Source organism: Alexandromys fortis, unplaced genomic scaffold (assembly GCF_014885135.2).
Source record: "Alexandromys fortis isolate MF-2015 unplaced genomic scaffold, M_Fortis_MF-2015_v1.1 scaffold_70, whole genome shotgun sequence".
NCBI classification, from domain to species: Eukaryota; Metazoa; Chordata; class Mammalia; order Rodentia; family Cricetidae; genus Alexandromys; species Alexandromys fortis.
Genome location: NW_026067955.1, coordinates 7,902,515 through 7,916,124, shown reverse-complemented (window position 1 = coordinate 7,916,124; position 13,610 = coordinate 7,902,515). Strand labels below are relative to the sequence as shown.

Sequence of the window (13,610 nt, the reverse complement as noted above, 5' to 3'; positions counted from 1 at the left end):
AGTGTATTTAGTGTATTGCAAATATGAAAATATTTTAAGAAGAAAAACACTAATTTTTGGTTTTCTTTTCTTTTATTTCTTTTCCTTTCCTCTCCTCTCCTCTCCTCTCCTCTCCTCTCCTCTCCTCTCCTCTCCTCTCCTCTCCTCTTCTCTCTCTCTCTCTCTCTCTCTCTCTCTCTTTCTTTCTTTCTTTTTTTGAGACACTGTCTCATCAAGTAGCCTGGGCTGTCTGAAGCACGCTAAGTAGACCTGCTCCAGTCTCCCAAGAGTTAGGATTAAAGGCGTGTGCCACCAGGGCCATGGGTATTAGTTTCTTAAACTATCTGAAAGACTATCTATTTTGTTTCTAAATAGTCACAAGCTACATTAGACTATAAAGTATATGATTCATTTAGAAATAAGCTAGGTGTGTGGTCCTCTCGGATTCACTATTCCTCCATTTGTATTTTACCATTCCTTCTGAAAGTCCTAATAGTACAAACTCAAAGGGCAGCACTGAGACTACAGGTGTGCCCTTATTCCTTGTTATAATAAAGGTTTGAACAAAGACATTATAAAACACAAAACCTAAGGTCCTAAGTTTACTAGGAGAGGGCATCCAAATATATTCTAATAGATAATTCTAGTGCATTAAGATATTTAAAAAAGGGGGCTAGAGAGATGGCTCAATGGTTAAGAGCATTGCCTGCTCTTCCAAAGGTCCTGAGTTCAATTCCCAGCAACCACATGTGGCTCACAACCATCTGGAATGAGGTCTGGTGCCCTCTTCTGGCCTGCAGACATACATACACAGACAGAATATTGTATACATAATAAATAAATAAATATTTTAAAAAAAGATATTAAAAACAGCTGGGCGGTGGTGGCACACGCCTTTAATCCTAACACTTGGGAAGCAGAGGCAGGTGGATCTCTCTGAGTTTGAGGNCTGAGACCAGTGAGGTGGCTCAGTGAGTAAGAATATCTGCCATCAAATCTGACTACCTGAGTTCAATCCCAGGGACTCAGAAGGTACAGAGAACAGTCTTCCACAAGTTGTTTCCTGACCTATACACATTGCTGTAGTATATATGCAAAATAAAATAAAACATGACTTTACAACATTTAAAATATATATATTTAGTAGATACGGATATAATCATCTACACGTAGCCAATGTGTACTATTCAACTTACCCTCAGATTCTCCAGCCATTTTATCAGCACTGTTGTTATCTGCACCACTGAGGCGAACTATAGTTGAAGAACTTCGGTAACTGAGAGTAGGAAGGCAATCAGCACTTCCTTTTGTACTCTCATTCTCTGACACTGTAAAGACAAAAATAAAAATGTTAGCAAAATTAAACATATGTTGCAGAATGTATGAAGAGAAGCCTTTAGTCTTACATATTTCAAAATGAAAACTGGTGATAAGAATATACTAACTGCTTCTCTACACATTTGCCAACCACAAATCATTTCATTTAAAAGTCATCAAGTGTGGGTCTAATGACTAAGAACTGGTCATATATAAGGCTCATAGAGAATTTCATATTTTCTCTTTGGTTGTAAAGGACAGATTTTGGATTGGGAAGGGAAAAAAAGGACATATAAATCACAATTCACCAACAGACTTTAAAGGTATTTGTCTAGTTGGAATCTCCAACTCGCCCCTGTATGATCTGGAAGCCCCATTCCTGTCTCTCTCCAAACCCCACCCACTCAGAGAGGCTCAAAACAAAGGAAAGATGCCAAAAAGCCCAGTTCTGAATTCTGGGCAGCTCCTCCCCTGAAGTTGCCAGCCATCCAAGTCCCCACCTAAAGCAGTCAGATTTTGACCACACTTGGGCACAAACCCAGCTTGTAGTGGACACTTCATCACCCCTCGCCTACAGGCTATATAATCTCCCGAGTTAGTCCAGATGTGCAGCTTCTCCTGCCTCCACCTCTGGGACTGGAGAATCCACCTGAGAGTTGCTTTGCTCAAATAAAACTGTTCTTATACTTTTTCAATTTGGCTTGATCTGGCTTATTGCATTGTCAGAGAAACCTATTATGGTGGGGGAGGGGGCGGCACAGAAAACCTATTAGTATTGTGCTGGCTAGTTGCTTTTTCTTTTTGAGACAAGGTTTCTCTGTAGCTTTGGAGCCTGTCCTGGCACTAGCTCTTGTAGACTAGGCTGGCCTTGAACTCACAGAGATCCGCCCTGCCTCTGCCTCCGGAGAGTGCTGGGATTAAAGGCACGTGGTAGCTAGTTTTGTGTTAATTTGACACAAGCTAGAGCCTTCAGAGGGAGCCTCAACTGAGAAAAATGTCTCCATGAGATCAGCTGTAGGTAAGCCTGTAGGGCATTTTCTTAATTAGTAATAGATGAAGAATAGTCCAGCCTATTATGGGTGGGGGCGTCCCTGGGTTGGTGGCCTGGGTTCTGTAAGAAACCAGCCTGAGAAGTCATGAGGAACAAGGCAGTGAGCAGCACTTTTACGCGGCCTCCATATCACTCCTGCCTCCAGGTTCCCACCCAGTTTGAGTTTCTCTCTTGGCTTCCCTCAATGAACTATGTCTGGGAAATGTAAGTCAAATATTCTCCCCAAGCAGCTTTTGGTCATGGTGTTTCATCACAGCAACAGCAGACCTAACTAAGGCAGGTAGTAGTAATTCTCAGAAAAAGAATTTCTTTTTAAAAGACATTTCTACTATGAGAATTTTAACATGAGTTATGCAGCATGCACATTTCCTGCACAGTTTATGGGTGAAAATATTAGGTGGCAAAAAGGGATCAATGAAAAAAAAAGATAATTAGAACAGGAAGATAGGCAGTAAAACTAGTACTTTAATACTTAAAGTTATTTGTATTTTTATGCAAAGAAGTTCACAATTTTACACAATATCAACTTCACAATCAATACCTACAGGAACTAGAATCACTCCCTTTTTTGTCTTTTTCCCCTTGAATGTCTTCAGTAGATGTACCCTCTCTTCTAATACCGTCCTTAGATAATGAATTATATCCAAGATCAGACCGACCACCTGAGCAAAAACAGAAACAAATACTATGCTACTTATCATAAACTTTGAGATTATATCCTAAACAAATTTAATGATCAGACAGAAAACTGGTCAACTGTAAAAGTCCCTAGGTCAACATAACACCTTGAATGGACAAGATGTCCATTCTAGATGGCTTCTGGCTACTGTCTTGAATAACAGACCCCAATAGGGGACTTAATGTTGCCCGCCGAGGGTGGGACGGGGTGGGGAGATGAGGTGGGGACTGTGACAGCATACTGTACAGGTGAGTGGCGACATCCCATGGATGGAGCACCAACTTACATTGAGAGGCCTGCTGGCCAATCTCCACAACACCTATCACAAGTTTCTTTGGTAAAACCAACTAGAATGAGGTGCCTACCACACATTAGTGTTTGGATTTCCTTATTTGGTTAGCTACCAAGCACCCACCTCCATTAATGTAAGAAAGGAAAATTTCTAAATAATTTACTTTTGGTTTCACATTATAGTCAAATAAATATTTACATTTATATTACTTTGTGGGTACCCAAACCAGACAAACTAGTTAATCTTCACTCCAGTCCACCATATTTCTAGATAAAATTCTAAGTCGTCTTTTGTTTGTTTGTTTGTTTTTGGAGACAGTTTCTCTGTAGCTTTGGAGAACATGCTCTGTAGATCAGGCTGACCTCGAACTCACAGAGATCCACCTGCCTCTGCCTCCTGAGGGCTGGGATTAAACCGGTGTGCCACCACCGCCTGGCCTGAGTCATCTTTTTAAGGTTAGGGTCTCAAGTAGTCCTGACTGGTCTGGAACTTACTATGTAGACCAGACAGCCCTTGAACAGATCTACCTGCCTCTGCCTTCTGAGTGCTGGGGGGTAAATGTATGTGCACCATGTCTGGTCTGAGTGGTAATTTAAGCAGTGGAGAAGAGAGCTTTGCAAACATGCACACGTAGGTCACTGAAACTCAATGTCTAATGGCTCTTGCCACAGAGTTGGGTTCCTCTAACTTCATTGAAAGGTAATTTTTCTCAAAACTCAACTGAATAATTATAGAACTGTAGCTAAGTACAAATATATAGGAATGAGGAAAAAAACAATGTGTTAAAATTACTCAGGATGCCAGACTTGGTGGCACATGCCTTTAAACTCAGCACTCAGGAGGCAGGCACCCTGGTATCATAGTGAGTTCCAGGAAAGTCAGGGTTCTGTAGAGACCCTGTCTCAAAAACAAACAACTCCCCTCAAACTCCCACCAAAACAAAAACTTATTCTTAAGGAAAGCAGAAGCCAGGTGTTGGTAGCACACATCTTTAATCCCAGCACTTGAGAAGCAGAAGCAGGTGGATCTCTGAGTTCAATGCCAGCCTGGTCTACAGACTAAGTCCCATGACAGCCAAGTCCATACAGATAAACCCTGTCAAAAAGAAGAAGAAGAAGAGGAAGAGGAAGAAGAAAAGGAGGAGGAGCAGAAAATCTTTAATATCTTGTTTTGTCAAACAGATTCTCTTTGACATTCTTACTAAACTGTTCCCATTAGATTAGCATCAAAGCCAGAGTTCTGAGATTTTAAGTAAGTTTTTGTATGAACATCCAATTCTCAGAGTTATAAAACATAAACCTATGTTTATCAGACTAAAACGTTTTAAACTTGTAAAGAATTCTAAAGAGGTTATATTGAATATCACTAAGCACTTACTACCATGTCTTTGTTATTAATATGAATTTGTTTTGCCTAATGAAACTTTAAGGACTTAATCCCAAAGAAATCACAAATAGGAAAATTTAAAGATATTTTTGTTAGATTCCACACTACTCTGGGCCAGTCTTTTAGGAAAAGCGCACTAAACCAAACAGAAGATCTCTACATTTTTAAGAAACTGGGCCCAAGGACAACTTCCACAACTGATTAAATTCACAGTGCGTGATCAAGAACAAAACCAGCTCTGGAGGGATCACTGCGCTACATTTTGGCACAATCAGCTTATATTTATTAGTCTTAATATTGGCATAAAATGAAAGAGTCTGAAATAATGTTGCCATCTGCAGAAACAGCATCCTTCAAATTTTATAATTTTTTTGAAGTTTATGCCCATTAGAAGCTCATGTTCATACTATAGTAAAAGTCATGTGGATTTTTTAAATAATGAAAAGTCAGAATTACACAAGTAATTTAGCGTGTTTTATACTAATGCTTTACTGCTTATGTAAAATGATTTATTTGTGTTGTGTGTGTGTGTGTGTGTGTGTGTGCATTCGTGGACCTCCAGGCAAGTGGAGGTCAGAGGACAACTTGCAGGACTAAGTTTTCCACGTGGATGCTGGGGATGGAAGTCGGGTTGTCATCTTCACTCAGAACCACAGGGCCTGCCTTTATGCACAAGTCCTATATTTTAATGAAAGTAATGTCATAGTCACTGCTAGGACTTCTGCATTTAAATTTAAACTTTTTAAAAAAAGTTTGATTAGCTAGGTGGTGGTAGTACACACCTCTAATCCCAGCACTCAGGAGGCAGAAGTAAATGGATCTCCGTGAATTTGAGGCCAGCTTGATCTACACAATGAGTTCTCTGACTGCCAGAGTTACATAGAGAAACTGTCTTGAAAAACAAAATAAAACAAAAAGTTTGATTCAAAACTTGCAAAAAATTTTACAGAAAGTTCTTGGTGGGGCCCTTTGCTGGTTTCTCCTAACCATTCCCTACATGACATAGCACAATGTTAAAATGAGGAAACTGATACTAGTATAATACTGTTAACTCAGAAACACAGAATTTTTTTTCTTTTCTTTTTTTTTTTTTAAAGATTTATTTATTATGTATACAACATTCTGCCTCGATGTATGCCCGCACGCCAGAGCAGGGCACCAGATCTCCGTACAGATGGTTGTGAGCCACCATGTGGTTGCTGGGAATTGAACTCAGGACCTTTGGAAGAACAGTCAGTGCTCTTAACCTCTGAGCCACCTCTCCAGCCCAGAATTTTTTTTTTCTTTTTGAGACAGGGCTTCTCTGTAGCTTTGGAGCCTGTCCTAGAACTAGATCTTGTAGATTAGGCTGGTCTCGAACTCACAGAGATCCACCTGCCTCTGCCTCCTGAGTGCTGGGATTAAAGGCGTGCGCCACCACCGCCTGGCCAGGATTTCTTAAAAAGAAAATATGTCCAAGAAAATAGCAAGGCAAGAGGCTGTGAGTACAGCTCACTAGTAGAGCCCTTGCCCAGGATATATGGATTTGATGCTTGCCTTAAAAAAAGAGGCATCTCAGGGCTGGAGAGATGGCTCAGAGGTTAAGAGCATTGCCTGTTCTTCCAAAGGTCCTGAGTTCAATTCCCAGCAACCACATGGTGGCTCACAACCATCTGTAAAGAGGTCTGGTGCCCTCTTCTGGCCTGCAAGCATACACACAGACAGAATATTGTATACATAATTAATAAATAAATATTTAAAAAAAAAGAGGCATATCTAAAATGGTGAAGAATTTTGTAGCTACCTAGAGTTAACTGGATTATCATGCACTAAATACTTGAACTGAGTACTTTGCAACCTCTCAAATGAAAAATGAAGAGAGCAACATATAGCAATTAAATTTAGTGTCAAGTGCCTAATAGAAAAATCAAAAAGTGACAGTTAAATATGTCATTGAAAACAAACTAAAAACATAAACTAGCAAACCTAGTTTTTAAAATGTACTATAATATATGTATAGAGAAGCAGAACAGACTGGTCCCGTATTGAAAGGCGCCTGCTCCACATGTGTGTTGTATCACCACTCTCCGTGCTACCATGACTAACAGCTTTAGGTCACTGTCATCCGCTTAAGAACCCAGTTCGATAGCATTTTACCTCTCAAAGAGGTACCAAAGTGACTCTTCAGAGTTTGTGTTAAAGATAATAATCTGCTATGGAGCCAACATGAAAAGTGCCACACGCAGCAAAATAAACTACAACAGAGCATCTACTGTGAGCTTCTAATGACCACTAAAGTTGGACAATTTAACAACTGGAGAAAGAAGAATCTGGTGTTTCCTAAAATGGGAAGAGTTGTCTAATACAGGGAGGATTTCTTTAATCTGAAAACCTGAAACCTAAAACTTTTTATGTACCAACATGACACCACAAGTGGAAAATTCCACAGCTGACCTCATGTGATAGGTCATATTAAGTCAGAGGCACATCACAGACACTACATGAAATGAACACAAGACTGTGTGTAAGTTTCTACATGGAGCAGGAATGGTTTGACTCCCCTCCCATTGTAGCTCATTACACATTAGCAAACACTGCAGCTCTAACACAACCCGGATCCAGAACACTTCTGTGCATTAACAGTACTTTTTTTTTTTAAGTCTATTCAGATTTTTTTTTTATTTATTTATTATGTATACAATATTCTGTCTGTATGTCTGAAGGCCAGAAGAGGGCACCAGACCTCCCTACAGATGGTTGTGAGCCACCATGTGGTTGCTGGGAATTGAACTCCGGACCTTTGGAAGAGCAGGCAATGCTCTTAACCACTGAGCCAACTCTCCAGCCCCATTAACAGTACTTTTAATAAAGTTTCCTAACTGGCAGCAGAACCCAGAAAATAATCAGCATTTTAAAGCACTTAAAATTCTCTAAAAATATAAACTATAACCAATTAAGTTATAAGTTATGACCGAAAGCAAACCCTGTGCATACTTTATCACCCTTTAATTACCCGAGAGAGCTCTCTGTGGTAAGTGTGGATGTTTCTTCAAAGCTCTTTTGAACTGTGCGACTCCTAAAACAACATTTCTTACTTTTGTCCAAAGAAAATAGCCACTGCGACTTCTTGAAGGCCATGTACTTTCCAAAACAGCCTATTCATTTAAAAAAATATAATTAGTAAAACAGTTTTTAGAATTCAACATTCACTGGCTTCTGAGTCAAGCTAAAGAAGACAAAAGTAAATTTAAAGGATAGAAAACAAAAATGTCTTAATTTATGAAGTATCTTCTGAATATTCTTTTTTTTTTTTTTTTGGTTTTACAAATACCAAATAGCCCCTAATTATTTTTGGCACTAAATTAATGTTGTGCAATGAAAAAACAGTACTGTTCCCCACTAAACCAAAATAATTACCTTATTGTAATACCCATAAGTGATTGCATTGGGGTCAATACCAGCTTTCTGCATTTCAAAAAGCACTCGAACTGCAAGCACGGGCTGGTCATACTGTCCACAGAGCTGCATGAGAATTCGGTAGCACACCTGCAACACAAGTTGAGAGATGTACAGAAACACTCTTATGCATAGACATCTAAAATAAAACAACACATTTGGGGACACATGTTATCACCTCATCGGGTGGATCCATCTTCTTCAGCTGCATTTTTTTAAGCACATCATACGCTGTTTTCAGAGCCCTGACTTTGGAATGACAAACCTTCACATAAGCTGGGAGACAAATAAACCACAATCCGTAACAGTGACGCAGCAGACACCTAGACCACATCTGAGGGATAGAAGAATACCTCTTCGCAATCTTATGGGCTGATTTGATTTCCTAGAAAGAAATCCAAGTAGGATCCTTATTTAAATGAATAGTGATCACAGAAAGTCACATGCCTTTGTAAAACTTGACTATAAATAATATATTTTAAAGTCTCCTCTTGAATTTGTATCATATATAAAAATAAAGTTTTAGGTCAGATTACTATGAACTATATTCCAAGTGTATAAAGCGCCTTGTCATCTGCTGAGGGTTATGTCTGGGTAGTAAAGATTATCAAGGGAGGATGGGCATCAGGTTACTCCCTGTCTACTTGAATACACGAGGAACACGGTTTTTAAAGCACCTGCTTTGTTCTTCTGAACATGGGAGAAGGGCTACTAGGACTGCTGGGTTTTGAAGGCAGCTTGTTCTTTCTTGCTTGTAGAAATCCTTCAGGCCTCTCAAATAAATTGTTTCTGAGAACTGGAAATCCATTATAGCTGTTTCAGAGAAGAAGAAATTGCTTTTCACCACAGACAGATTGCTACTAGCTAGACGAACTATGACCAAATAACTTATTAACTTAGAACTTAACTATTTCTCTATCAGATAAGATATATTCAACAAATAATTCTGCTATATTTTATTAATATTATTTTTATAAACACAGAATTATTTGTTGAAGCCAAAATTAAAATATAAAAGGAAATACAATTTTAGGTAAAAAGTAAATGTATATAGTACTTAAAATAACAAATCTACCTCCCTCACAGCTCTTGTTTTGCTGTGCTCATGACTTTTCTTTCTTCCCCACTAGACTTGAATGCAGAGATAACGCATCACTTAAGTCTATATCAACCTCTCAGCAGTCTCTTACAAAATTTCTAAATTAACAATGGTAAATGTCAACAATTTAATGTTAATTAAATCAACAATTTAATTCTTAATGTCAATTAAGAAATTTCATGTCTTAAATTAAAATTCACCAAAAATGAATAGTTTAAAATTTGTATCATACAAACTAAGGGAACAAATAATGGACGTGAATTACATTTATAATTTTAATAATTATTATCTTAATAATTTATAATCCTTGTACATCAGTTATATTAACCAATGTGTATGTGGCAATAAAGAAGGGGTAGGAACGAGAAAATTGCTTTTAGTACAAAGTAAAAATAAAAAATAATAAAAGTGCTACATGTGAGTACTGTCTGATCTACTAATTTAAGCGGTATTGATAGGGATACTTAAATACTATCCAAGCTTATAAAAAGTTTTATTTTTTCTGTCTGTGCTGCAAAACTTAATAACGGATGGGGGATGGGCTTGCCTATCTGTTAAGTTTGTATATTTGAAAATACCACAGTCCTTAGAATCCTATGTCACAGTCGATGGACTGCTCCTCTGTCATTCTCATACACTGTGTTATTGAATACCTGTACTGTAATGGGGGCTCTTCACCATTGGGTAGATGGGGGATCTCGGGTGGTGTCACAAAGACAGTATGTTCACTTTTGAAAGATGAGTCCAGTTCTATAAGCCGAACTTCACCACTCTTGTCCATATCCACCTGAAGGAATTTAAAAATATATTTAAAGGCCACATTGATAAGGCAAGAATTCATCCATAGGGGAACAATTAATTAGATGCATCATTTCCATCAATGCCTACTAAATAACTTTTTTTGTTTTTTTTTAATTTATTTATTATGTATATAGTGTTCTGGGCACCAGATCTCACCATAAATGGGTGTGAGCCATCATGTGGTTGCTAGGAATTGAACTCAGGACCTCTGGAACAGCAGTCAATTTTCTTAGCCTCTGAGCCATCTCTCCAGCCCCTAAATAACTATTTTTAAAAAGTGCCTTAGAGCCGGGTGTGGTGATGCACACCTTGAATCTCAGCACTCAGGGATAGGGGCAGGTGGATCTCTGAGTTTGAGGTCAGCCTGGTCTACAAAGAGAGTGCCAGGATATCAGGGCTATTACACAGAGAAAACCTATCTCTAAAAACAAAACAGTGCCTTAACCTGCTCAGTCATCTTGATAGTACTATTTTTAATTTTGTGTGTGTCTATGTCTTAATTTTATTTATTTACTTACTTTGAGACATAGTCTCACTATGTAGCCCTGGTTGACCTGGAACTCACAAGATTTGCCTGTCTCTGCCTCAAATGACCTGGGATTAAAGGTTTATGTCACCATAACCAGTTCTCTAGTTCTATTTTTTTTTAAAGGAGGGTGATTATGTTTGTTATATATTCTTTTGTAAACCAAAACCCACAATTATCAAAACGTTAAATGTGACTGATAGTACCACTAAAGCAGTTAATTTATATTATTTTCTATATTGTTTATTTTCCAATTAAAATAATGAATATTAGTGCTATGTGTTATTTGGTATTTGAAAAATTCAAAGTAATTATTGTTAGAGCAACCACTTATTTCCATCTTGTTGGAGGATACTTAAAAATCTGTTGGTATAAAAAAGGCTTGAGCTTGTCAAAGACTTTTAGGCTACTGTGGATGGGGCTTTCCATATGGAAGCACTGCTGAGCCTGCCTGCTTTCTGAGTTCTAACTCAGAAAATAGAACTTTAATTTTTCTATCATTTTCTTTTGGATACCAAAATCTTAGGCATGCTTTCCCTGACAATCTAGTCTTTTTTACTCTCTGGAAGTTCCGTCTCCTCTTTGCCATTCAGCTGCTTGCAAAGCTCTACCACTGAACACACCCCTTTCCCTGATCCCAGCTCACAAGGCATGGCTTTCTCTCTTTTCCATGTGCCTCAACAGTGGCCAAGATTTACAGATTGCTTGCTCTTATTTTTTTTCTCCTAAGATCTAATAATATTGTCTTTGAACTTCTTTCTGTAGCTTGGAGAGGAGGCTTCTACGCTGACACCAGCATGGATACAATAAATATAAAAAGCTAGATGAATACTAGCACTCAACATTGGTTTGCTTGTTTCAGAGGTGCTGAGGACTGAGCCAGAGTCTTACTATAGTAGACACGCAATCTACAACTAAGTTACAAACCCAGCCTGGTATATTAATTTTTAGAAAAGAAGATCTGTTCAAGCATTTCTACTGTATTCTTATTTTAGAAAAAAATCAATATGTTAAAAAAAACACCTACCAATACTAAGGATGTTTTTGCATGTTTACAACAGGAAGTAACTAGAAGTAATGCACACGTCAAACAACAGGCAGATCAAGGAGAGTAAATTCACTGGATGAAGTTCAGTTACTGATAATGAAAATAACAATTACATGGCTTTCTGCCTGAATAAAACAAATATAATACCTCCATGGATTCTTAAAAATCCTACCAGAATGACAATAAGGCGGTTAGAAGTAAAAAAAAAAAAATCAAGACAAAATTAATTGGAGGGAGATAATAGCAGAGCTGGGGTTCAAACACTGATCTGGCACTAGAGAAAGGAAGCAGGGGAATGTCTAAATACAAACTGTTGAGTTCTACAACACTTCAGCTGTCAGTCCTAAAAAGTGCTGTATGTGAGCTAGGGAGAGAGCTCAGTGGGTAAACTGCCTGCCACACAAACGTGAAGAACTGAGTTCAGATTTCCAGCAGCTAAGTAAAAGACAGATATGGAGTCATGCAGCTGTGATTCCTACACACAAAGGGTGCAATAGTTGCAAATGTATCTTAGCAGTAACCAACAGCTTTCTAATTGTAGTTAAGACCCGCAAACAGGGAAATTGTGCCTAGTACTGGAAACCTAGTCAGCTATACAGAGCTGGTGAAGTCATGGACCTAGAAAGAGAACCTGCAACCTCCACATTATTATCCAGCATAATCCCTAACTACCTTCTAAATATTAGTCCTCACACTCACAGATAAGTAAAGTTTCTACCCCCATAACGGAAACCTCTCTTTGTAACAGATGGAGACCATTACAGAAAACCACAACTGATCAAAATGCCAAGTTGTGAAGCTCACTGATACATCCACAGTGCAGCTTCTGCACCTAAGGCTCAGAGATCATCATCGAAGAGTTGGTGGGGAAACTGTACAGGCCAGAGGAACAGAGAGCTTGTTGTGAGACTATGTCTCCTAGAAATGTCAGAATCTATTACCCATGAATGAAATCTCACCAACATGGCTTCCTAAACATGGCCAGAAAAAGGTCAACACCAAAATTGGTGTTTTTGACATGAGAAAGTGGAAGCGGGAAGGTCATAAGATCCCAACCCTAGACAAAGAACTACAGGCAATGAAGGAAAAGTTGAGAGCAGGAGAAATAGTCTTACCTAGGGAAGAGCACTGATTAGTTATCCAGTACTAAACAGACAGCCCCAAAAGCACGCATATACAACTGATGTTATATGGACTGAGCAGGCTGTAACTATGTATTTAGGAATACACAAACACCACCACTACCACCACTAAAGAAAAGGGGACACGAATTTGAAAGAAAGCAGGGGATATACACGGGAGAGTTAGGAGGAATGGGAAGGGGAAATGATATAATTATACCATAATCTCTCTCTTTTTCTTAAAGTAGAAAGACAGAAAGTGAGATGAAAAGGGAAAAATTAAGAGCAAAGGGATGGGATGGGAAGGACTCAGCTTTCTGTTAAGGGGCTGGTCACTGTGTAGTTGTGACCAAACTGAACTTGGTATATATTTTTTCTTTTTTGGGGGGGGAGGTTACAAGGATGGGGTATAGGTGGGATTGGGATGCATTATGTGACATTCCCAAATAATCAATAAATATATTAAGTTGAGAAAAAAAGAAGATTGGGATAGGTAGGGAGAGAGAGAGAGAGAGAGAGAGAGAGAGAGAGAGAGAGAGAGAGAGAGAGAGAGAGAGAGAGAGAATGAAAGTGAATGGAGCAGGATGAAAGAGAAAATTCTACAAGTGAAGGAGGTGAATTCCTAAGTTAAAAGTATCTACACCCATCCAATTCACTGAATAAAGAAATGTCTTATTGAGCCTATAATTAGTGATCCTAGAGAAGCTAAATAAGGAGAACCCAAAGAAAAACATATAGGCACCCTCCTGAATATTAACCTTCATCAGGCGATGAAAGGAGACAGAGACAGAGACCCACATTGGAGCACCGGACTGAAATCTCAAGGTCCAAATCAGGAGCAGAAGGAGAGCGAGCACGAGCAAGGAACTCAGGACC

At 38.7% G+C, this 13,610-nt stretch overlaps 1 protein-coding gene across 7 annotated transcripts in view; it reads right to left on the bottom strand.

The window, feature by feature from the left end:
- Window positions 1-13,610, bottom strand: part of Dennd4a (DENN domain containing 4A) — a 110,768-nt gene that overhangs the window by 23,764 nt on the left and 73,394 nt on the right. For 6 of the 7 annotated variants that reach the window (XM_050151831.1, XM_050151830.1, XM_050151836.1 and 3 more), the window contains 7 exons: window positions 9,892-10,025; window positions 8,817-8,952; window positions 8,318-8,524; window positions 8,101-8,229; window positions 7,697-7,838; window positions 2,893-3,009; window positions 1,176-1,307 (listed from right to left, as the gene is read on the bottom strand). In XM_050151831.1, the coding sequence (XP_050007788.1) occupies window positions 1,176-1,307; window positions 2,893-3,009; window positions 7,697-7,838; window positions 8,101-8,229; window positions 8,318-8,524; window positions 8,817-8,952; window positions 9,892-10,025 (997 nt within the window). The remainder of the gene's footprint in view (window positions 1-1,175; window positions 1,308-2,892; window positions 3,010-7,696; window positions 7,839-8,100; window positions 8,230-8,317; window positions 8,525-8,816; window positions 8,953-9,891; window positions 10,026-13,610) is intronic. The other variant, XM_050151837.1, reaches the window with a different exon arrangement.